Here is a 23,726-nt window from a genome sequence, read left to right on the forward strand (position 1 = left end):
TTCGACCTAATTTGCAAGGCTAACCCCTTGCAATTTTTAAAATTTTCCAGTCAAACTTTTTCAAACATGAAATTACCAGCAAATGGCACGGAAAAAATCCATCAAGGTCCTAAAGACGCTTGCTATGAAGATTTCTAAGCAAATGCAAAAGTATACAAGGATATTTTGATTTTCTGCCAAAAAAATCCCCTTTTGGAACAAATTCAAATTTGCCTTTTTGAATTAAGAATTTATGTCCCCGGTCGTTTCCAATCTTATTTCCTAAATACTTTCATTTCTTATTGTTTGAGGAAGGGGGTCGGGCATTTGCTAAAACATCTACAAAGATAATTTTATCAACACACGTGTACACCAGTCAAGCTGATTAACACATTAGCCATCAGCATTACCGTTATTTATAGTTCTTTCATATCCTACATATCCACAACCATGACAATTCATCCCGACTTTGTCACGAGAATTGTCCATATTTACACCCAAAACTATTGACAGCGATAATAATTTTTGTCTGCTTTGACCTTACTCTCCTAAACACAAGTTAATCTCCCGAGCGGAAGAGAAACATTTTTTTTCGCTCACATCTGAACAAAATGTAACATTCATCGTGCAGTGAGGCCTTTCTGACGTTACCTTTTCCCCTCAAAACCAGGTAACATACAACACACTGTTGACTTCTTTTGCTGAAGTGAAACATCGTAAAAGTAGTCTTCAAGTCAGTCAATAATACTTAATTTCCTCAAACCTTAAGTATCCTTTTTTCAGGACCAGGAAAATTCATCTAGCCAGAGTTTTTAGTAACTTCTTTAATATTGTGCACAAACAAAATGAAATAAAATTTCCTGATCAAAAATAAAATCTCTCGATGGTATCTAGCGATTCAGACAAACATGATGAAGTTGTTGCAGTATTTTTGCAGATCAAACTGTTTGCCAATAAAGAAAAAACTTTCCCTCAATACCTAGCTAAACATTAAGGTTAAATCATAAATAATATTTCTATTAAACATCTGTTACTTAAAGAAAAAAAATGATATAATTATTTCAAACTTATAAGAGCACTGACTGTATATATTTTTGTCAATATCAAATATAGTTTGCTTTTTTCACAACTTTTGAAGTTTACAGAAAGCAACAAAAAACTTGATAGAGAAATAAAACCCACGCGAGGACAAGCAGCGAAAAACCTGACAGAAACAAAAACTAGTCTGTGAAGTGTTATGCCGATATTCAAAACATCAAGTGGTCAGATTTTGTTGCATTGGCCAACAGCTCCTTATCATCTGAATTTGTGGGTCAGAATTTGTTCTTCCATCCACGACAAGAGAACCCCCAATTCCATGGAATGTGGATGCAACTGTTATTATAAGAAGACTTTTCAAAACCTGGAATGCTAAGAACGTTCCACAGAAAACACTCAATATTCCCACAAAGAAAGGACCATGCTAAAAAAAAGGGGCTCCAAATTTGAGACACTCCGTCACATCTATTCTAGCACAACAAAATATTTTAGAATTCTGGAATGTTTTACTGAAACGAACATAAAAGACACATTTCTTGGTGGAAAATAAACACAAAACAAACTTTCTTGTTATATTTTTCTCTTTTCGTTTTTTGAGGAGTTTCAAATGTTAACTGGAAATATGGATTGAACAACCTCATTTGTGATTTGCTCACAAATTGCACGAATAGCTAGATGGAAGTGCTGGAGTCCAGTCCAACGCAAGGCTTTTCCAGTCCACCAGAAATCATTCAATATTTAGCCAAGTCACAAGCTCTTAAAGTGAACTGTTTCAAAACCATTCCTTTGTCACTGTTCAGCTCAGTTTACTTCTGGTTGGGCTTGTGAAGGAATTCGTGATGGACTCGACTAAAACAATACTAGATTAGATTTTGCTTTTCAATGAGAACAGACAGGGAAGCTTCGAGGCTACAGCTTGTCCGATAACGGACTGCCGATGCCACATTTTATGAACTGCACATACTGAACCATGCCTCCTGTCCGAATGATCATGTTTTCAGTCTCAAGCCTAATAATCACGGTTTCAAACTTCAGTTGCAATTTGGGAGACACTGCCGATCTCGCCTATTCACCGTGTCAATTTGAGTGCAAAAACCACAGTTAGGTTTTCGAGTGGGCTCGCCAACTGGATTTCCGAGATACTAAAGGGCAGTCAGTACTAAATAAATACAAATTAACACGTGGTCAGTACTGGGCAACTACGTCCTTTGCTGTGACAGGACAGAAAATATGAACGGGGGACGATTTTGAACTACTCGCGCCTCGTGCTACTCTCACTGCTGAAAATACCACTGATGGAGGAAAACAAATTGACAAACCAAAAAAAAAAGATTACCTCCGCTGGTTTTTGGCCAAGCTCATTACCGTGCCATGCAGTGCATGCTGCCCGGCAGCTCAGTGAAACCGGAACTGCATTGGGTGCCCTCCTGTTGGCTTGTTTTGTGCACATTCAACTGAAAACTGGCCATGCCATTCGCACTTGCGATACCGATGCTGGCACGCCGCAAGTCCTTTCCTTGGCGCCTTGCCCGTGGGCGAAAGGGAACTATTTACATTTTCTTGGAAGGTGATCTTGCAATGTACATGTTCAGGCATCAGTCACGCTAAACTGTCAACCATGCATAGCACAACTTCCAAATCAAATTCAATCTCCTTTGTTTCTCGGTGAGCTTGCATTTTCTATGCGCTCAAACAGTTCAAATATCTTTTCTGAATATATATTTTACAACATGCTCGGATACTCATGACAACAGCCGGCTCCTCACAGCAGGATAGGATCCCACACCAAAACTGAACGGTCTTCCCAAGAATTCAAACTGACGCTGCAGGAAGTATTCACCGATTGTGGGCCGTTCTCACAAGGTCAAACCATGCGCGAGCTTGTGGATGACTGCAGTATTTCTTCCATACAGTACGGACAAAGGGAGACAGAAAAATCTGGCCACACCCGAAGGTATCCCAGTAATCGTACACACACAGGTGTTCTGATGACACGCACAACGTCACAAAGCTAATACACGGATTCTCTTCCCTTCACAAGAAAATAAGGCACTTGGAATACAATTGTCTTTGCAGCTCGGCATACGAAGTGCAGCAAATTTGATCCTCCTCAGGCCTTAAAGCTTTTGAACTGAGGTAAGTTTGGTCCTCACAGCAACAAAAATGCTGGGTTTATGCTGTTATCCGTTTAACATCGCTTCACAAATGAACTGGAAACATGCAGACTGCTAGCACGCCCAAGCAAAGGTATTTTGTGTTCAGTCTCGGTGGCAACTAACATTCGTTGTCTTGACTAAAAACAAATTCTGGAAATTTCTTCCCCGAGTCAGGGATGCTCTGAGAAACCTTGGCAGTGAATGTGTATTGTCCTGTCCTTACACTGCAATAAATGACACGCTTTATAGAAGCACAACTGAACAGAGTACAGTAAGCAAAAGGTGCCATGCTGATGTGTTCATTCACAGCCATCGTGCAACCAAAGAGAAGCAACGAAACATCCCCAGAAGCCGTTTCTTTGACCGAAGCACGTTCAAATCCCTCCCATCATGCAAAGGACAGACACTGTGAAATCCACAAGCAGCGAAATCCCGAATGCAAAACCTCTAGGTTTTTCTCTCTCCCAACGGAGAAATCAAAAAGCCTGGAATTTGATGAGGTGAATCATACATCCACCAGGTGCCCGCTGCAGCACTTGCAGGGTGCAAAGTCCCGGTCCAAGATGGTACCCCGGTCGATGATGTGCGAGCCCCCGATCTGCTCCAGCAGCTCCATGATCTGCTGGGCTGTGTGGTCCGTGGTGGGCCGGGGGCCGGGCCCGTGATGGGGAGAGGAGTTGTCCAGGGTCAGGTTGTGGGCGGTGTGGTAGTGCTCGGCCATGGTAGCCTCCTCTATACTGTCGCTGCTGCTAGATGGCCAGTCGTCACCGTCGCTGTCATCTGAAGGTGCAGAGATAATACAAAATTTCCTTGATGCAGTAATGCTCAATTGTTTTTGACACTTGTAGCAACTGCACAGATAAATCTGCTCAAGATAATGAATTAACCCCTTCGCTACGGGAAGCAACGAGCAGCCGTAAAAATTGAGATTCCTCAGCCCACTTTTCAGCTGTTATTCTCGGCCCAAGCTCAAGCAAACACGATGAAAGAAAGCATACCCTGGCTCTTGTATATGTGGTGACTGGCCTTTGTATGTTGCCAAGAAACGAAAAGGCCTTATTTGCATCATAATCACCAGCTTCACAATAGTCCCCACTTTGAAAAGAGGCAACGGGAATGTGGAAGCTTGAGTAGAGCCGCATGCCACCGAACAATCAGCCTTTTCACCGTATAATTCAAAGCATGCAGAGCACGCAGGGCCACAAACCGAGAATTTGCGGTTTGGCAGGTAGCCTTCGTGGCCAAGCAAGGCTGGAATTCTCGGAGTCGGCTGTCAGAAAAAAGAGTCCCTGCGTCAAGGGGTTAACAACGCTACTCTCCACATGTGTGCAGGCATTAGCACATTTAGGACATCAAATACATTTTCAGGTTAGCACTGTTTTACTGCCCATGTAAGTACTCGTCACTGCCAACTACAACCGTAGCCGTGCCAAAAAATAAGCCCAGGTTTTCTAACAGGAGGAAAATACAGAAGGACTTTTGGTGGGTTTTTTTTGTTTTTGTTTTTTAAACATCAAAAATAATCCTACTTTGTACAAATGCACCCAAAGTGACTTACAAAGAGTTTTAAAAGGATCAGAGGGACTGTGAGCAAAAACTGAAGTACATACAACCAATTTAAAGGAACCAGGAAATAGAAATATTTTTATAAATTTTACTAAAAACCCTTGAAATTGCATCTTTGGGTTTCAATTAACCTTATTTTAAATTTATGTTGTGCAATTTTAACCCATATTTTGAAGCTTTTTTGGTTTTATGCTAATGCATATTTGCATATTCATGAGCAGAACTATGGTGTCATCCAAGGCACTGAATCTCAATGTTGCATTAATTTGTGCACAAAAAATTCAAAATTTTTTGAACCACTGCTATAGCAGATTTTATTTTCTTTGGCAATTTATTGGTGTATAAGTATATAGCAATAATCTAGCAAACATCCTTTTCACAGAAAAGTCCCCAGATAGCAAATTTGGGATTCACAATTTGAACATGAAAACATGCAACCTGAACCATGTCTTCCTGGATTTACATCAAAGCAAAAGCGCCCTCACTTGTCCAGAAATGCTTCGTAATTTGTAATGTTTGGAAAAGTGCACCGTTCAGTTCAGGTAACTCAAAAGAGATGTCAAACAGTCTTCATACATGGAAGAACAGTACAGAGATACACAAAAAAGATTGTAAGAAAAATTCATTTCCTGGTTCCTTCAGCTCTGCTCCAATGTAAACAGTTAGGCACAGAAATAAAAACCAAGGCTATGAGTCCGTTTGAAATTCTTTCAATCGTCTTGTTTTACCGACAATGATGACCACTGATCATCCCCACTTCCCCCTCCCCCAAAAATTTCACAGATTAACACCCACCGTCTAAAGTGGTACTGTCTAAGCTGCCGCTCAGCGTCTGGTGCTTCTTACTATGATTCTGGTGATGGTGGTGGGCGTCGGTCACCGGACCACCGAACGGCGAGGCTGGGGAGTTGATTGGGTTAGCGCCCCCAGGGGTTGAGGAAGGGGAACCCAGGAATGATGGGAACTGGTTGGGGGTGCGTGAGTGGGCCGGGCGCTGCTTCTCCTGGATCAACTGCATCATGAGGTTCTGCAGCTGGTTCAGCTTTTGCTGGAAGGAGAAGTGGAAAAAGAACGACAGAAAATAAAGACGTAACATTAAAAAAAAATTACCAGGTATTAATTTGACTACAAAAGAATCCCGTAATGCAGACAAAGAGTGCCTCCATTTGGGGTATTAAGAAAATTCCTTCAATCTGATGAGCATCTAAAATACTTTTACGTTTGAAACCGACATGAAAGTTATTCAAAACTGGATGAAGAAAACATTTCTGAATAAATGACTTGTTTGGAAAACATGCAAATACTTCTCTTGTGGATCTTGATTTTAGACATGTTAAAGAAGATGGTATTAGAGGAAGGTAGATTCAGCAAAGGTGGTTAGACGTGAGCTAGTTTGGGAGGGCTCAACAGTGAGGAATGCTGGATGGTTGCCATGGAACAGTAACACTGCACCACAACTGTGGAAAGTTGATGACAGACTAGTAGACAATGCACATGTATTGGGCTGTTGTGTAGTGGAACATGGAGACCCATGTTGTGGATCAACTTATGGATTTGACTTGTGAATAGCAGCTTGTTGATAGTGGATACTGGTTTGTAGATAGTGGATAGCAGTTTGACAGTGGATGGCGGCTTGTTGATAGCGGATGGCAGGTTGTTGAAAGTGGATATTGGTTTGTTGATAGTGGATAGCACTTTGTTGATAGTGGATAGCAGTTTGTTGATAGTGGATAGTAGATGGCGGGTTGTTGATAGTGGATAGCAGGTTGTTGGTAGTGGATAGTGGTTTGTTGATAGTGGATAGCAGTTTGTTGATAGTGGATAGCAGTTTGTTGATAGTAGATGGCAGGTTGTTGATAGTGGATGGCAGGTTGTTGATAGTGGATAGTGGTTTGTTGATAGTGGATAGCAGTTTGTTGATAGTAGATAGTAGATGGCAGGTTGTTGATAGTGGATAGTGGTTTGTTGATAGTGGATATTGGTTTGTTGATAGTGGATAGCACTTTGTTGATAGTGGATAGCAGTTTGTTGATAGTGGATAGCAGTTCATAGATAGTGGATAGGACGCCTTACCTGCATTTCTTCTTTCTCCTTGGCTAATGATACCACAAAGCGTTCTCTCTCCTCTTGTCTTCTTTTCATCATGTCTCGCTGGCTGTGGTACAGACTAATGTATTCACCTGTCCAGAAAAGGATTCACTGAGTATTACAAACGTGACCATGATGACTTATTTCATCGGGGGTAACCTTTACTGAGCCCCACCCATTGTCTCCCCAAGGCCCTCCCCAAACAAGTCCACAAGCCTTGTTCAGCATCCGTCGCCTCATCTGCACAACTGTCACTTAGTTGCAGGTTGATGATGTGTTCAATCACCTGGCATCCATCACTAAACCAACAACCGTCTCTGCTCTCTGCAGCACCAGCAAGCTTGATATGTACAAGTCCCAGACACTACTAGGTGGTTCCCCTTCCCTCTTAGGCACTAGCCCCCCACTCACCGATCCCTCCCTCATCCTTATCAAGAGATTCTATCTGTTCAGACAGCTGCAGGTCTATGTACTCCAGTTCCTGATACCTGTAAGCTAAGCCTTACCCTCATTTGCCCCTCCCTCCAACTTACTTTAGCTCCACCCATTCTATCTGAAACCCCTCCCTTGCACTCAACTACTGTCTACATCTCCCCAGATAGCTGCTAGTTAATGTTAATGACCTCTCAGTAAGCTCCTCCCTTCCCTTATTAGCCAATGCCCCCCACTTTCTAAGCTCCATCCATACCCTCCTAAGCCCCTCCCACTCACCTATTGTCTCCGTCTCGCCAGACAGCTGCAGGTTGATGTGCTCCAGTTCCTGACACCTCTCGCTAAGCTCCGCCTTCTCCCTCATGACGCTAGCAAACCGATCCTGTAGCATGTCCATGGCTGCGTTCATGGTGTCAAAGGCTTCTTTGGAGACGAACTGCACATCAGGCAGCACCGCCGGTTCTGAGAAATAATTTTAAAATGTCAACAGAGGAATTGTGAGGATTGATTGTAAGACTGTGGACAGCCTGTGGAAAGCTGGTGTTCTGTCGTTGGCGTCTTTCCTGGATGTGATCATCTGATGATGGCGCTGCGGATGGTAGTTACAACACATGTACTACAGTTACTGCAGTTCTTTGCCACAGTTGTATTTGTGTCTGCTCAGTCTGTTTAATGGTCTGATATTGAGTCAACTACTCAAGGTAAAGTGGATCAGTGATGGATTATGGATAAAAATGTGTACGCTTCATGGGTGGTTGATGGTATTTACCTTGTCCATTCTGCCTTCATATCTGGACTATCAGTTTTGAAATGGACCAATGGTTTCGCCGATGTGTTGATGTGAACTGCTGACTGACTGTGGATGTTGATAACAAGTGGACTATATCTGGACAGTCAGTTTTGAAATAAAACAATGCTTTCACCAATGTGTTGATGTGAACTACTGACTGACAGTGGATATTGATACTAAGTGGCCCACATCTGGACCATCAGTTTTGAAATGGACCAATGCTTTCGCCGATGTGTTGATGTGAACTGCATACTGACAGTGGATGTTGATACTATGTGGCCCACATCTGGACCATTAGTTTTGAATAGCCCAATGCTTTCCGTGATGTGCTGATGTGAACTGCTGACTGTTTGACAGTGGACTGTTGATAATAAGTGGACTATATCTGGACTATCAGTTTTGAAATGGACCAATGCTTTCACCAATGTGTTGATGTGAACTACTGACTGACAGTGGATATTGATACTAAGTGGCCCACATCTGGACCATCAGTTTTGAAATGGACCAATGCTTTCGCCGATGTGTTGATGTGAACTGCATACTGACAGTGGATGTTGATACTATGTGGCCCACATCTGGACCATTAGTTTTGAAATAGCCCAATGCTTTCCATGATGTGCTGATGTGAACTGCTGACTGTTTGACAGTGGATTGCTAATCATTTGTAAATAGATGGTAACACCATCCTTATTGTTTCAGTCTTCATAACGAGTCAACCACTTCAAACAGGGCCTCATACTGACTCTACAGCACGGTATGTGAATGGTGGATTGTTGCATTAACTGTGGCTACATTGTTTATAGTCTGTGGATTGTGGATAGCACTTACCCTTAGCACTTATCCACCGGTATATGAACGGTGGATTGTTGCATTAACTGTGTATACATTGTTAATAGTCTGTGGATTGTGGATAGCACTTACCCTTAGCACTTATCCACCGGTATATGAACGGTGGATTTTTACATTAACTGTGGACACATTGTTGATAGTGTGTGGATTGTGGATAGCACTTATCCTTAGCACTTATCCACCGGTAAATGAACAGTGGATTGTTGCATTACCTGTGGATACATTGTTTATAGTCTGTGGATAGCCCTTACCCTTAGCACTTATCCAGCGGTATATGAATGGTGGATTTTTGCATTAACTGTGGACACATTGTTGATAGTCTGTGGATTGTGGATAGCACTTACCCTTAGCACTTATCCACCGGTATATGAACGGTGGATTTTTACATTAACTGTGGACACATTGTTGATAGTGTGTGGATTGTGGATAGCACTTACCCTTAGCACTTATCCACCGGTAAATGAACAGTGGATTGTTGCATTACCTGTGGATACATTGTTTATAGTCTGTGGATAGCACTTACCCTTAGCACTTATCCACCGGTATATGAATGGTGGATTTTTGCATTACCTGTGGATACATTATTAATAGTCTGTGGATTGTGGATAGCACATACCTTGTCCTTGTTGTCTTCGTATCTTCTCCATCTCTTCCAGTAGGGCTTTGTGTTGAGCCTGCTGCTCATGGAATGATTCAGTGAGCTGATCTCTCTCCATCTCCAGCTGTCTGATGGTCGCAGATAACGAATCCACCTAAAAGAGCAATACATCAACAAAGATAGTTGGGATTCCACATGGTCTGTTTTGCAATCTGAGCACTGCTTTACATCAGACTATCTCAAGTCTGAGCATTCTGTTCACGCCTCTAAGTGCAGTGTTTGCCTTCTTACAGCAACTGTGCAAGTGTTTAGCAACTACCCTAACCAATGTCCAGGCCGCACAACCACCCCTGGAAACAACTCTGATGACATCTAGCCGACGCCCCTTGACAACCCCCCCCAGACAAAACCACATGGAACACCAAGCGAGGCTTGTTTGCTCTCAGACCGCCCCCTTGTTCCACAGTGCCTTAGAGGAGGACAAGGCCTTACCATATCTTCTCGTGACACCACCTGCCCGTCTTCCGTGCAGACGCTGGGTGAGGTCGGTGTTGACTCTGCCCGATACGTCTCCAGGTTGGCGATACGCACCCTCAGCTCATTGTTCTCCTCCGTCAGGTCTCGCAGCCTCACCTACGGCGGGGGAAAAAAATCATCCGTCGTTAAAGCCCACACTGGTCTCAGTCCATCCAAAAAGACAGACACTGCGTCATCCAGCCTCCATTTCCCGTCTCCCATTTTTACCTGCGCATTAGACAGATCTTTCTGCAAGGTTTCACTGATGTGACTCTGTGCCTCGTAGTGCTGGACCCGGTCGGCCATGGTGGCCTGCTGCAGTAGCTGTTTGTTGAAGCTGTAGTTTTGGCTCTTCAAGATGTCGCACTCGTTCTCTTTAGAATGCAACTGAGTGGTAATATAAAGAGAGAATGATCAAGAATAGAATCAGTGCTGCAAGGTTTTTGTCACAAACTTTTCAATGAAGGCTTTCAATTATCGGTTCTAAAGAAACCCGTTACACGAAGAGAATTTTTAACATTATAAATTCTATCAAAGTGGCCATTAATCACGTAAATGAAAATACTTGCCTATGGAAAAAAACAAGGCACTTCTTAATATGGTTAATGTTGTTGTTTTTTTCCTAATGTAGAATTCACTTGAAGATTTATTATTGAAAGATAATAACAAAATCTTTACGAAGGTTAACTGGGATAAAGTCCCTTATGAGTTGGAAGTCATCACCTTTATTTCTGGTACTTTCTCAAAGAAATAGGCACATCAATGTTGTCATGGGGGAGGCATCTTTGACAGTAATTGGCCCTGGAACTTCATCAACTGAAAATCGACCCTTGGCAGATATCACAGAAATTAACAACTTCAGACGTTTCAGAAATTAAATAGTCTTGATATCTTTTTCCTGAGGACGTTTTTTACAAGTAAACTTCGTCTACTTGAAGACTAGAGAGTAAAAAAACACAGGAACGTGTGTGGGTTTTTGTCAGTTTTTTTAGTGAAGTCACACCTGTTGTTTCAAGTCTTTCAGTTCGTCTTCTTGCTGTCCCAGTCGGCTGGCTAGCTCCTGACCAACGTGCTGCTCTGACTGTAGGCTTGACAACATCTCCATATTGTCGTTGGTCTGCATGGTACCAAATGTTTCACAGCATAAACTCTTTTGTAACGAGGATTTTTAAAGCTCGGTCTATCGGCTTTGTGGAGGAACTATAGAGGGGGTTGAACAGTCTACTTAGGAGCAATGTTGCAGTCGAGACCACTTAAGACATTCACAAGTCCACACGAGACCAACACAAGATCTCCAGTCTGGATTCAAGTCACAAGCTATTCAAATGAACTGCAACAGAAGCACTCCTTTGTCGTTGTTCACACTGTTACTTGTGCACTGCATGGTCTTTTGTCTGGTCTTGCGACGTCTCGACTACAACACTGCTTAGGAGTCAGGTAAGGGTAAATTGGTGGGTCATGTTCTCAATATGAACTGCATGAAGCACCTATAGCAGTGTGCCAATTTTTAATTTGATAGAATGTGCACAAAAGTCTGACATGCCAGTGAGATCAACACACCTGAGTGTGGACTCACAGCTAAGTATGACAAGTTATGGGTTGACAGAAAGCTTTCCTTCCTTTCGTTATATCTTCACCAATGAAGTCATAGCTATGCACGGTATTCACAATATTGACTTATGAAAGCTCAGTCTCCATGTAGTCAAGTATTCACCAGGATTTCTGGGTGAGAATTCAAGTGCTGTCACAGCTAACCAAGACTGAAAACAGGATGCATAAAGAATCTTTAGCAAATCTTGGATTCATCTTAATCTACAACTTCTCCTCGAGAACCACAAGTAATTTCAAACGTCGCCGACGGCAACCAAATAAAAACTCTGGAGAATTTGACATCACATTGGACAAATAGATACTTGTGAAGCAGAAGAGGGAACTACATTGAGCTTGGAGGTCACTACAAAAGCTCAAAGGTTACAACACTTATGCCTGAATCTAAAGACAGGAGTGAAAGCAATATCTGGACAAAAAGAAACCCCAAGGACCTGGGAAATCCTCTCACCATCTTGACGAACGCCGACTGCAGCTCTTCCAGCTGCACCTTGAGCTCCTTGTTCTGGGCCATGGCCCGGCTGATGGTGACCTTGTCACCCTGGACGCTCTCCAGGAGCGAAGCCCGGTCGCTGGCCTCCTCCTGTAGGCGGGCCAGCTGTCGCTCCAGCTCCTCGACGTGCTCCACCTTCTCCTGGTAGAGGCGGCTGAGCTGGGTGTTATCGCTCACCTGATTCAGGGAGGAGGGGAGGGGGAGGGACTTAGCAAGGAGCTGCGATAATTGAAGAGGGGGTGCTCAACACTCAACGTACGTCAACATGGCATGTTTGCTCACCAGTAGCTGGTAAGGCTGTGGTTGCCAGCTATCACAATACAAAGTGATAAATACTGTACTACCAAACACTACATGAAAATATGATCTATTTAAAATCTCACGGGACATATGTACATTTCGAGGTAAAATCTGACACCAAGCCAGGGTGACACTTCTGCCAACTTTGGCCACCTGTATGAACAAGGTCTGTTGTCTCTTATTCCTAATCCCACCGGCATTTATCTAGGAACCTTCCTCAATTCTGCTAAATCCTCCACCGTGCAGTAAACCTGAGAGCACATTTCCTTGTACCGGGAGGTCATCAAGACCCACATAAGTTAACAGTCCCACGACATCTGGAAATTTCTGGTAGATTTTGTGGGATCTGGGAGGGTTAGGGTCAAGGTAGCCGGTAACCAATGGGACTAACCTGCGATTGGTACTGGCCGTGAACCGACTGCTTCTCTGCTTCAAGCTGAGCAATCCTCTGCTGCAACTGCTCAACTTCTTGTCGGTTAACGAGATCTCCTCGCTCCGGATCTGCAGCTGTAAAAACGTTTACAAAGAAATTTTTCTACCCAGTACCTAGACTACATGGATAAACAGCCCATAATGTGCTTTGAGACTACAAGATGAAAGCTATTTCTTCCCAAGAAAAGCCCCGATGCATTGGTAAAAAATTGGTCATACCATATTATCGAAAAATAGCCAACCAATTCTACAGCGACCTCCCGTCGTACTACCCTACCCATCCAGACTTTGGGGCTTCCATCATGCTTTGGACAAGTTTATACACTGAACACCCTACCTTTGGCATTTTCCATTTCCGTGATTTGTTTCTGCAGTTCGGCTTGCTTTCCTAGAAGTGCTTCCTTCTCTTGCGCTTGAGTTTGTAGCTAAAAAAAAATCAACCACAAAAAGGCCTCAAAATCAACAGCAGTTGGCCCCCGATCCTCCAATTTCAAAATGATTTTTTACATACCAAATGTTACTTCAATACTCAGAGCTCCGTATACTCGCAGGAACTTTTACCAACTTTAAGTCTGCGCCAAAGTTCTGACCAGAGTAATTGATGTTACAATATCAATTTAAATTTATAGTCAATACTGTCAGGAGCCACTGCACCGGGATATTTTTGAAATGCCGGACGGCAGAAAACATATCTGTCCTTTTCTACTGGTTGTGTCACGTACGCCGTCACATAAGCTCAAACTGAAATAAACAATACTGCGCCGGCCACGTGGGACTGGCGTGTCTGCTGCCACCAAGTGTCTCCAAGTCAGACACTCTACAACTTTACATGACTTTGAATCTGTCATACTCAAGCGGCATTTTTATAATTCTCCTTGGTAAAAACTCCAGTGCCTGTCCCTTCTGTAAAACCTTTAATCTGGAGGCTGATTCGCCAGACTTGTCTTACTTGTTGGACCAATTCCTGAGCTTGTTTTTGATAGTGCTGAGTGTGCTGCTGGAACTGTTCGGCCAGTTGCTCCCTCTCTGCCGTCAGTTGCTGGAAGGACTGATTGTACTGCCAAAGAAAAAGGTCCTATCGTTTTGCTCAACACAGACAAAAGTTTGTAGTGACGTGTAAACATGAAGAAAAGGGTTCAATTTTTGGCTGAAAAAAGCAATCAATGGATCTTACAAGTGCTCCCAAAACAAGTTCACCTTTGATTGAAATTTGATTGAAACAGAGTCTCTAAGATGTGCGAAGTTCATGCTTTGACATACATTTGCATACCAATGTGGGACATCCAAAATGGCTTATGGGTGTCCAGAAGGTTACCAACCACACCTTACGTTAAGACTTTGGTTCTTTGTAGGATTTCACGCATGCTGAAGATGATCTGATACTAATATGTTTTTTTTAAACCCATGACTTGTATTTGCGACACCAACCTGGGCAAGTTTACTCTCCAGGTCGGCCTTCTCTTCCTGGACCCTCAGCAGAGCATCGTGGGTATCCTGCTGACTGCTGCTCTGATTGGCTAGCTGGTGGGCCCGCAGCTCGGCTGAGCTCAGGCGGTCCTTCAGATCTTGGACCAGTTGCTCCAGCTGGGATGTTTCTGAAACCTGGGATTTTCACCAGGCATGACATTAGCCCTAGCACTCTTTGTAAGAAACCTTCCTAATTCCTTCAAAATGTACCACTCTGTGAGAACCCAATGCCCATTCTTTGCAGTGAAACTATCATGTGGAAGGCAGACCCACGTACAGAAACAGTGGCTGGGCTCAACCTTTCTCAATCTTTACAAAATCTCCTGATGGACTTCAAAACATCTAGGAGGTTTAAGATTAATATCAGTGTGTTTAGAATTTGAGACTTAAAACCTGTTGAAGACCTGAACGTTAAGAGTCACTATGAACGTTAAACACATAAACAGCAAACTGGTGGCATTAACTTATCAGGGTTCCTGCACCTAATAGACGATTTATTTCCATGACTTTTCTATGCCCAAATTATGAAAATCCATGACCCAATAATGCTATTCTTGGACTTTTCAGACTGTTATAGTCTAGAATAAAATCATTCATTTCGCGTACTTATTTCTGGTAATAAAAATCACACAGAGTGTTTGAAAAATTCCATGACTTTAGTCATTTTTACAAAATTCAATTTATTTTTCCAGGCCTGGAAATTGAAGACGAATTTCCACGACTTTTTCATGACTTTCCCAGACCGCAGGAACCCTGCTTATGAACAGGCAGACAGGATGACACAAAGGCTTGAATTGAACTTTGAACTCCAAGATGGGCGGACAAACTGACAGTCACTTCGGCTTTCAGAGAATGACAAAAACCCTTGAAAACAACCAACTGAATGGACAGAAGGGGATACCTTTGTCTTGAGCTGGCTGCTGGTTTCTGAATTTCGTTGTGACAACTCCTCGTTTGCTTTCCTGTATTAAACATGGTTCAGAGTGACATCAAAGATAAGTTTCACGCCGCTTTCCTCCGGAAAGAACTTCAGAATGAATTGAGCTGTGGGTTGTTCTGAATTATTCACATCACAAAGACAGAGTTTAGATATTTAATTCCAGATAAAGAATCCTTAAGATGAAGATCAGAAGTTGAAGGCAAACGGGTGACTTGAATTTGGGAAATTTTGACCAAATATGGAGACATATGAAATCAAAACTTTCTAACCCTAACCTTCCCTAACCACACAGAACTGAACACTGGTAAAGTGTGTGAATTTGTGGCACTGGGTACTGTACCCCTAAACTGCTTGTGCTTTAACATGGGTTCAGGCATACCCAAAAATAAACAGAGTCCAACAGTTTTTGTGCACAGTTTACCATATGGTGTTGGAATTTGTGTGAATGGGTACGGTTCCTAGTAAGTCACTCTGGGGAGTTAGGGTTAAATTGTGAAACAGACAAGGAGGAGACAGGAAATGAAACTTACTGTAATTTATAGACATCCAATTTGAGGGAATCCTTCTCCTTATCGAGGCCTGCACTTGTCTGCCAGACACAGGAATTTATTGAATTAACAAACAAATAATTAAAAACAAATTCTGACAGTTTACCAATTTTCAACTTCGAGACAAAATCAGATTTCTAGATCAAATTATTGATATGCGGACATCCCAAAAAGTTACCTTGTTTGTTCTTTGCAAACAACTGACAATGAAAACTGAAACAATGAACTCCTTCCCCACAAGTTTTTGCACTCAAAGCAAAACACTGAAACACCTTTTCTTTAGTCATGACTGTCCAAATTGAAGCATAAAAAAAGTTGTCTGAAAGGCAGTTCATAGGCTGTAGCTTGTCAATATTCATGAACAAATTTGACATCATTTAAGAAACTGTGATAACGGGAGATGACAATTTGCTGTGAGGAGGGGAGAGTTTCCTGTGAGGAGGGGGCCAGTTTGCTGTGAGGAGGGGACAGTTTGCTGTGAGGTGGGGGAACAGTTTGCTATGAAGAGGGGACAACTTGCTCTGAAGAGGGGACAGTTTGCTATGAGGAGGAGGCCAGTTTGCTGTGAGGAGGGGGCCAGTTTGCTGTGAGGAGGGGAGAGTTTCCTGTGAGGAGGGGGCCAGTTTGCTGAGAGGAGGGCACAGTTTGCTGTGAGGAGGGGACAGCTTGCTCTGAAGAGGGGACAGTTTGCTGTGAGGAGGGCACAGTTTGCTGTGAGGAGGGGACAGCTTGCTCTGAAGAGGGGACAGTTTGCTGTGAGGAGGGCACAGTTTGCTGTGAGGAGGGGACAGCTTGCTCTGAAGAGGGGACAGTTTGCTGTGAGGAGGGCACAGTTTGCTGTGAGGAGGGGACAGCTTGCTCTGAAGAGGGGACAGTTTGCTGTGAGGAGGGCACAGTTTGCTGTGAGGAGGGGACAGCTTGCTCTGAAGAGGGGACAGTTTGCTGTGAGGAGGGGACAGCTTGCTCTGAAGAGGGGACAGTTTGCTGTGAGGAGGGCACAGTTTGCTGTGAGGAGGGGACAGCTTGCTCTGAAGAGGGGACAGTTTGCTGTGAGGAGGGGACAGCTTGCTCTGAAGAGGGGACAGTTTGCTGTGAGGAGGGGACAGCTTGCTCTGAAGAGGGGACAGCTTGCTCTGAAGAGGGGACAGTTTGCTATGAAGAAGGGACAACTTGCTCTGAAGAGGGGACAGTTTGCTATGAGGAGGGGGCCAGTTTGCTGCGAGGAGGGGGTCAGTTTGCTGTGAGGAGGGGACAATTTGCTATGAGGGATAGTTTGCTGTGAGGGGATAGTTTACCATAAGGAGGGTACAGTTTGGCCAAACTCTCGTGGAAGCCTACCTTCTGGTACTGTTGACTGGTAGACGACACACTGGCCAGCTCCCTCTCCAATTCTGCCACTCTCTGCCTGGAGGCCTGCAGACGACTTGACAGATTGTCCGCCTCGCCTGGTGACAGGTGGAAGAACAGAACGGGAAAATGACACTTTCTTGATCTCGGCTAGATTCTCTTTATAGGAAATACAAAAACAACTGCCAAATGTTTACTACAGATGAACTCTGGGAGGTCACTGGACATTCCCAAAGGCCCTCTTCAATGGTGGAAATGATTGCATTGGGCTTTGTTCGGCAAAACTGCAGCAGAACACTGTACGTACAGTAGTTATTGCAGTGCTCCTTTCTCCATTAAAGGGGGCCATCATCATGTTTGTCCAGCAATAGTTTAACCATGGCCATCAGATTTTTTTCTGTATGAAGCGATTTGAAATTCTGTAAAAATAACCATGGACTGATGTTTTGGATTTGGTGGAATCTTGCAGAAAGATGTAACAAGGATAAAAAATCAGGATTCCCAATTTTTAGAGGTAAAAATTTTATAGAACATTTTCACCCCAATTCAAACTCCAGAGGCACTTTCTTTTGCAATGAGCTCTCTGGAAGCCTCCGTAATCCACCAAAAAGCAGAAAAAACAATGACATACTTCATTACTTTTTGTCAGAATGCATCACTGCCTTGTGCAAACCAACAGCGGGAAAACTTTACCTTCCTCAATCCTGCAAAATCCAACAGAAATCCAACTGGAAGGGTTAGGGATTTACCGTTCCGGCTCTCACCTGCTTTCTGCTTTAGGCTCTGCTGGCTCTGTGCCAAAGCACTCTGGAGGTCCGACTTCTCCGAGACCAGGATGCCGATGGTCTGGATGTGAACCTGCAACTGCTCCCTCAGGGTGCTCTGCTCTTTGAACAGTCGCTGCTCCGCCTCTTTGCGCTCCTGTTGCAGACCGACAGACAATCCACAAAGCAACGTTACCAATGTAGAATTCTAACTTCCACAGGCGCAATACACACTGTATTGTCTTCCATGACCTGAACAGCAGAACTTCACAAGTCTGCATGGGTGGGACTCGAACCCATGTCCACCCACTTACTTGTCCAGACAGAATACCCTCTCGACTACCAAGATCATCAAAGTCGCATAACAGACTCAAACCTAATGCACTGAAAGCTGTTTAAAATCCATATAATATTCATTCTAATCTTGTTACCTATTTCCTCTCCTATTACACGTGTTTCAGGACAAAATGAATCGTCTCACCTTTTGCAACTGATCCTGAAGTTTCTCGCTGTGACTCCTCTGAAACAAATACAGCCAAAAACAATACTCATTTCTCATATGATTCCTTCAAGAAAGGCTTTCCAACTTTCCTCCAACTGCAGTTCAGTTCTGCGACGTTCCTCCATCAAAACATGTGCAAAAGTCTCCACATTTTCAACCCTTGCTCTGCCAGATCGAACACAAAATGCTTCAGCCTGTGTCCCTGAGAACACAAATCGTGTCATGCACTCCCAATGTCTACCATATTTTATTAACAAGATTAGCTGCCGCGAACTCTGAAAACTGTCAAGACTAAAGATGGTTCAATGGCAATCCTCTGATGTGCACATGGATGTTTCCTCACTGTCATGTGAGACATCTTCAAATCTCTCTAGTTGTGGAGTTTTTTCTAATGATTTTTCCCATTATCAAATGTACTCGGGGTGGAAGGTTTTGGCACTTCTGACTGGCAGATACTATGTGTTAAAAAAGGGGGATGGGGAAATTGTACTCATTCTGATGAAAATTTGACAAGTTATTACTCTCACCAGCTCTTCGACATGCAGCTGCAACTGTTGGTTGGAGAGTGCATGTTCATCCCGGTCAGCTGCTAGTTCCTGATTCCTGACCTGAAATCAAAATTTTGGGAAATGGATTTATAACTTGATGACAGTTTAATCCTCTCATAAATGCTTTCAAGTAGCTACAAAAATCCATTGGGAAGTTTGGCAGATTTTAAAGGATTCTGAGGGACTGAGAAAGGCTAAAAAACTTAATCAGCACTTTAGATGGGTCTTGGCGTCCATGGAAAGTAAAAGCATTGGTTTCTAATACAGTGAAAGATTTTTGATGATTAAAATTGGAATTTGGAAGTCAACTGCAAGAAAGGGATGTTAGCTTAATTCTATAAGCCATCATCCTATCTTAAATTCTACAGAACAAAGATAAAGGCACCTTCTTTGGTCAAGGCTTTCTCACCTCAAGCTCATTAAGTCCAAGTCTGGTCCTGGTATCCACTGCATCTTCCTCAAGTCCATTTAAGTACTCAGCCTACAACAGAATGTAGGTATTCACAGAATACTTTTCAGACTTAAATAAAAAACTAATTAATAAATATTTTTTCTTCAAAATGGGTTTAGGGGGTATCCCCGGATTTTGCTACTGGAAGTTGTCAATTAATAAAAGTAGATGCAGGTTTGAATTTATATAAATATTACTTTTGTTTTAATTCCTGAAAAAATATAGAAAAACAGTCGATGGATTGTCGGCGTTTCAACATTATAACTTGAAGTATGAGGGACACTCTTACCTCTGAGACGAGCCCATTAACTTGCATTGACAACTGGCGTAGACTCTCTGTGGAAGACAGCGGCCTGTGGGGGGGTAATTGAAATGCACAATATGAATGGACACGCTCAAAAGAATGGTATCTTGGGGTTGTCAAATCAAACTTGTATGTCCTAACACGCTGTCACTATCTCCAACGGGGCAGGAACAGAGCATGGTGTTTTTTTTTACACTGTGACGACTCCCCCCCCCGTCCCTTTTTGGTGGATTGTCACAGGTTCATGTGTACTTGGTATGGGCTCCACTGAGCACTCACGGCCAATTATTGTGTCAATTAACATTCTGTGTGTGCTGGGCTCGAGTGAGGCATGAGCCCAGTTGAAAAATCCCCTCCAGCTTGTCTCCTCTCTGCCGGTGAGGGGGCTACTCAGAGCAGATGCCACATGTGGCAAGCTCAACACTTGGGGGGGCGACAACAGGTGGTCGAGTGGTTAAGATTTCTGACTCATGACCAGAGGGACACGGGTTCCAATCCAGCTGCTGGCAATAAGTCTTGACCTTGGAAAAGCCAATTCACACTTTTTGCCTGTCTCCACCCAGGAGTACGAATGGGTACCGTCAACAGCTGGGGAACAACCTGCGATGGAGTAGCATCCAGTCCAGGGTGAATAAACACAATTACTCTGGGTCATTTTGTGCCAAGGGAGGTGAAAGATAAACACAAGCCTGATGGTACAAACGGCTAGGAACAGACTTACTTGCAACCTGGACTTCAGTGATTTCTTTGCAACCAGTGGCGTAGTGAAGGCATTTTCTTGAGGGGGGGGTGTGCCAGGGTCAATTTGCCGACTGGTCAATGTACGTCAATAATTCATGATGTCAATTTCAGTTTCATTTGATGACTGACCCTTTATTTGCCGACTGATAAGAATTATTGGGGGTGCAACATCCCCCCTCGCTATACCGCTGTTTGCAACATTCTCACCCACTGATAACAGGCGTCACCACTTCATCCGTACATACAGTGCATATCTTTGCCCAGCTCCCACAAGCAACAGGGTCACCCCAGGAGCATTATAAGTTCCTTAACCCTAACCGCCAAGCATATTGTTTGGATTACAGTACTTAGTACTACAAAATACTAAGTAGCAACCTGAGCCTGAAGGACCTAGCGCTACAGATTACTACTTCTGGCTAGGTTACTTCCATTGTTACTGGTACAGTGAACAATAAAGCCATGCATTCATAAAGCCACAGCACTGTATGCTACATTGTCTTTTCTGTTGTATTTTATGGCTTTAGAGAACAATGTGGTCATGTCCTCTGACAAGCGGCAGCACTGATTACTACATTTTACTACAAGTAGTAAGTTGTAGTATTATGTAGGGTTAGGGTTAAAAAACTCACTCTCTTGTTAAAAAATGAGCCCCAAACATCATGCATCGTACCTGACATCTGCTGCACTGGCAGATGGTGAAATAGCTGGTTGGTAACTACTGTTTAATACCTAGGAGCAGGAAGAGAGCGAAAAACGACCAAAAAGTTTAAGTTATTGGTTATTCTACAAAATGAACAAAATGTAAACAACTGAAAAAGCACTTAGATCTGTGAACCAGTCAGTTGGTTTGGAATACGAGGGCCAGACTAGGAAGATCATCTTTATAGCTCTTGATGCAGTTTGTCGCGTGGCTTTGTCTAAATCGACTGGCTGTGGATTGGAGGTAATACACATGTTTATGGGAAGTAGTCCCAGCCGCTAGCCTGTGTACATAGTATTTCTGGCTTCAGCTTTTGAGTGCAAGCTCAGGGGAAACCTTGTTTCCTCAGATCTCCATACCAATTCCTAGGTATTTATACGTGGACATGGTGCATTGTGACGGAATGCCTCTTGCTTGTCTTCACTGATGCGATCAAAAGTGCCCTCTGCTGTTTGTGCACAAAGCCAACAGAGATGGAGAACGGAAACAAAATGTTACAGATCCTTTTTTTTTGGCACCCAGTACCCTATCTAAGGATGTCGTTGGCTGGTAGCCCTAATCCTGTAGGGAGTATGTACAATCATATTGAAATTAAAGGGCCGACTACTGTTAGCAAGTGCTACTTTTTTCCACAAGGAGGGTATTGAAACGCAGCACAGGACAGCGTAGTAAGTACAGTTCTACAGGTTGATTGCAACCAAGAAAGCAGCAAGATCAAAGACTGTTGCACAAGTAAAATCTATCCCATTAAAGCTTGAAGAAAATAGAGACGAACAGCATCCTTCAGACTGGGCAATGGGTGCTTTACCCTGTTGGCTGGGTTTGGGTGACCCGAGCCGCTGGCGCTCAAACTTTGCCGAGGGCTGTGCCTAGCGGCTGGGGTGTGACTGTGACTTCCCTGGGCGGCCCTGGGCGGTGTGGAAGGAGGAGGGCAGGCCTTGCTGGGCTGGCTATTTGTCAGTGGTGTAGTGGGCGTGGAGACCGGGTTGTCTGCCTTCCGGGTCTTAGCAGGGACAGGAGAGTTCGCTGGGGTACGCTTCTGTTGGAACCGTTGGAGCTTTTTTGAAAGAAAACAAGTGAGCAAGTGGATGTTAAAAAGGTCATGAAGCTTAAATTTGCATAAAACGAAGATTCTAGCCGAATGTCTTCTCTAAAATTTAGGAGGAGGAGAAATTACACTTCAAAAGTTGGCCAAAAAATGAGTGCCCCAACTTAACTGTCCATTTCTAATCAATTTACGAACACTACGAGTCAGTCTAAAACAATTCTTCATTTGTTTGCTAAATATTTGAAACAATGACTAAAATACCGAGGCTGGGAAATTCCATACATGCACATTACAAGTGCACATAACAAATTCTTATCTACAGTGATGTTTCAGCCATTAGCAAGTGATAACGCATCACAAAGCATCAAATTTAACATGGAAAACATTGAAACATTTGCCTGAAAAATGCAGAATTTTTCAGACCAGTCTCATAGGGTTTGTGCAAAAGTTGCTGAGTGATGTCCGTGCATGAAATTGTTTCCTAGGGGTTAGGAATGAATATCTGTAGGCTACCAGCATTCAACATGACCAACATGACCAAGCCTCAAACTTCAAAGCTTACTATACTACTTAAAACAAGTAAATAAATATGAACAGGTAGAGTTTTTTGCAGCTGTATGAATGAATAGAAGTAGGCCTAGGATCGTATTTGTTCCTGTATTTCTGGAGCGAGGTAGGCTTCAGCGCGAAAACGTCTACCCGTCATGATTATTCCCGTAAGTAATGCCGGTGAAATGTGACGTGGAACCTTGTTGAGTCAGTCGGTGAAGTAGAAATAACTAGCCTACGTTAAAGGGCATGATGTACATGTACATGTACAGTACACAACGCGTACACGACGCGACGTACGACCATCCCACTTTTCGATACATTACCGACCCTTCTGCAACATAATCAGAAACTGCCTCGACCATATAACATCCCTCAACGAAAAAACATAACCCTCCAACCTAAGCAAAGAGAAAATAAATCAGGACAGAAGAAGGAGAAGAGGGAAAGAAACCTTTTTTCTAGCAGCAGCAAGTTTCTTCTCACGGTCTTCATCGGCCATCTTGGATACAATGGATAAATTTTCTAGCTCCTAAAAATTTGTGCGATGTGCACATTGCCCACCAGACGACTGTTTCCATTTGAGGCATTAATTTACCATCGACATCCCTATCTTCAAATTTAAGGCATTGAAATGTTTAAGTCTTTAATCATCTACGTCAAACGTGTTTCATAGATTTAACCATATACGCCATTTCTTCAGTTCGGACCCACATTAAGATGCAATCAAAAGATAGCAGCACGTCTGAATACACTTTCTGTGCTGTAACAGCCGTTTAGCAACTGCCTGTATTATTTTTTAGAAAGCTGGATAGTATTTGAAAGACACGTTTGCAAGTCCCCATGATGCATCAGCCGTGCAAAAAAAATCCGACTAACTTGGCATGCAGCTCCTGAGAACTATTGGTTTTTTGTGTGGAAAAATTATAAAATTGAGTTGAGCAGCATTTAAACAATTTCTTTCAAGACCCC

General features: G+C 43.2%; 1 protein-coding gene across 2 annotated transcripts; it reads right to left on the reverse strand.

Annotated features, from left to right (window-relative positions):
* Positions 1-379: 379 nt before the first annotated feature.
* On the reverse strand, positions 380-23,296 carry LOC110976382 (golgin subfamily A member 2-like). Of its 2 annotated transcripts, none has more exons than XM_087143669.1 (24): positions 23,209-23,296; positions 21,966-22,214; positions 21,128-21,186; positions 19,702-19,765; positions 19,371-19,442; positions 18,941-19,021; positions 18,393-18,431; positions 17,912-18,068; positions 17,139-17,245; positions 15,783-15,841; positions 15,214-15,274; positions 14,274-14,447; positions 13,795-13,902; positions 13,183-13,270; positions 12,805-12,920; positions 12,072-12,290; positions 11,016-11,129; positions 10,241-10,399; positions 9,989-10,129; positions 9,515-9,650; positions 7,539-7,721; positions 6,813-6,919; positions 5,586-5,787; positions 380-3,953 (listed from the first exon to the last, which is right to left on the reverse strand). In XM_087143669.1, exons 1-24 carry the CDS (start codon positions 23,254-23,256, stop codon positions 3,679-3,681), a joined length of 3,018 nt encoding a protein of 1,005 aa, XP_086999795.1. In that variant the 5' UTR covers positions 23,257-23,296; the 3' UTR covers positions 380-3,678. The 2 variants fall into 2 exon arrangements, with proteins under 2 accessions (XP_086999795.1, XP_086999794.1); XM_087143668.1 differs by having other exon boundaries at positions 5,535-5,787.
* Between the last annotated feature and the right edge of the window lie 430 nt (positions 23,297-23,726).

The sequence above is a fragment of the Acanthaster planci genome, linkage group LG11 (genome assembly GCF_054643075.1).
Source record: "Acanthaster planci isolate LZ-2023a linkage group LG11, COTS_SCS, whole genome shotgun sequence".
In the NCBI taxonomy this organism is placed as follows: domain Eukaryota; kingdom Metazoa; phylum Echinodermata; class Asteroidea; order Valvatida; family Acanthasteridae; genus Acanthaster; species Acanthaster planci.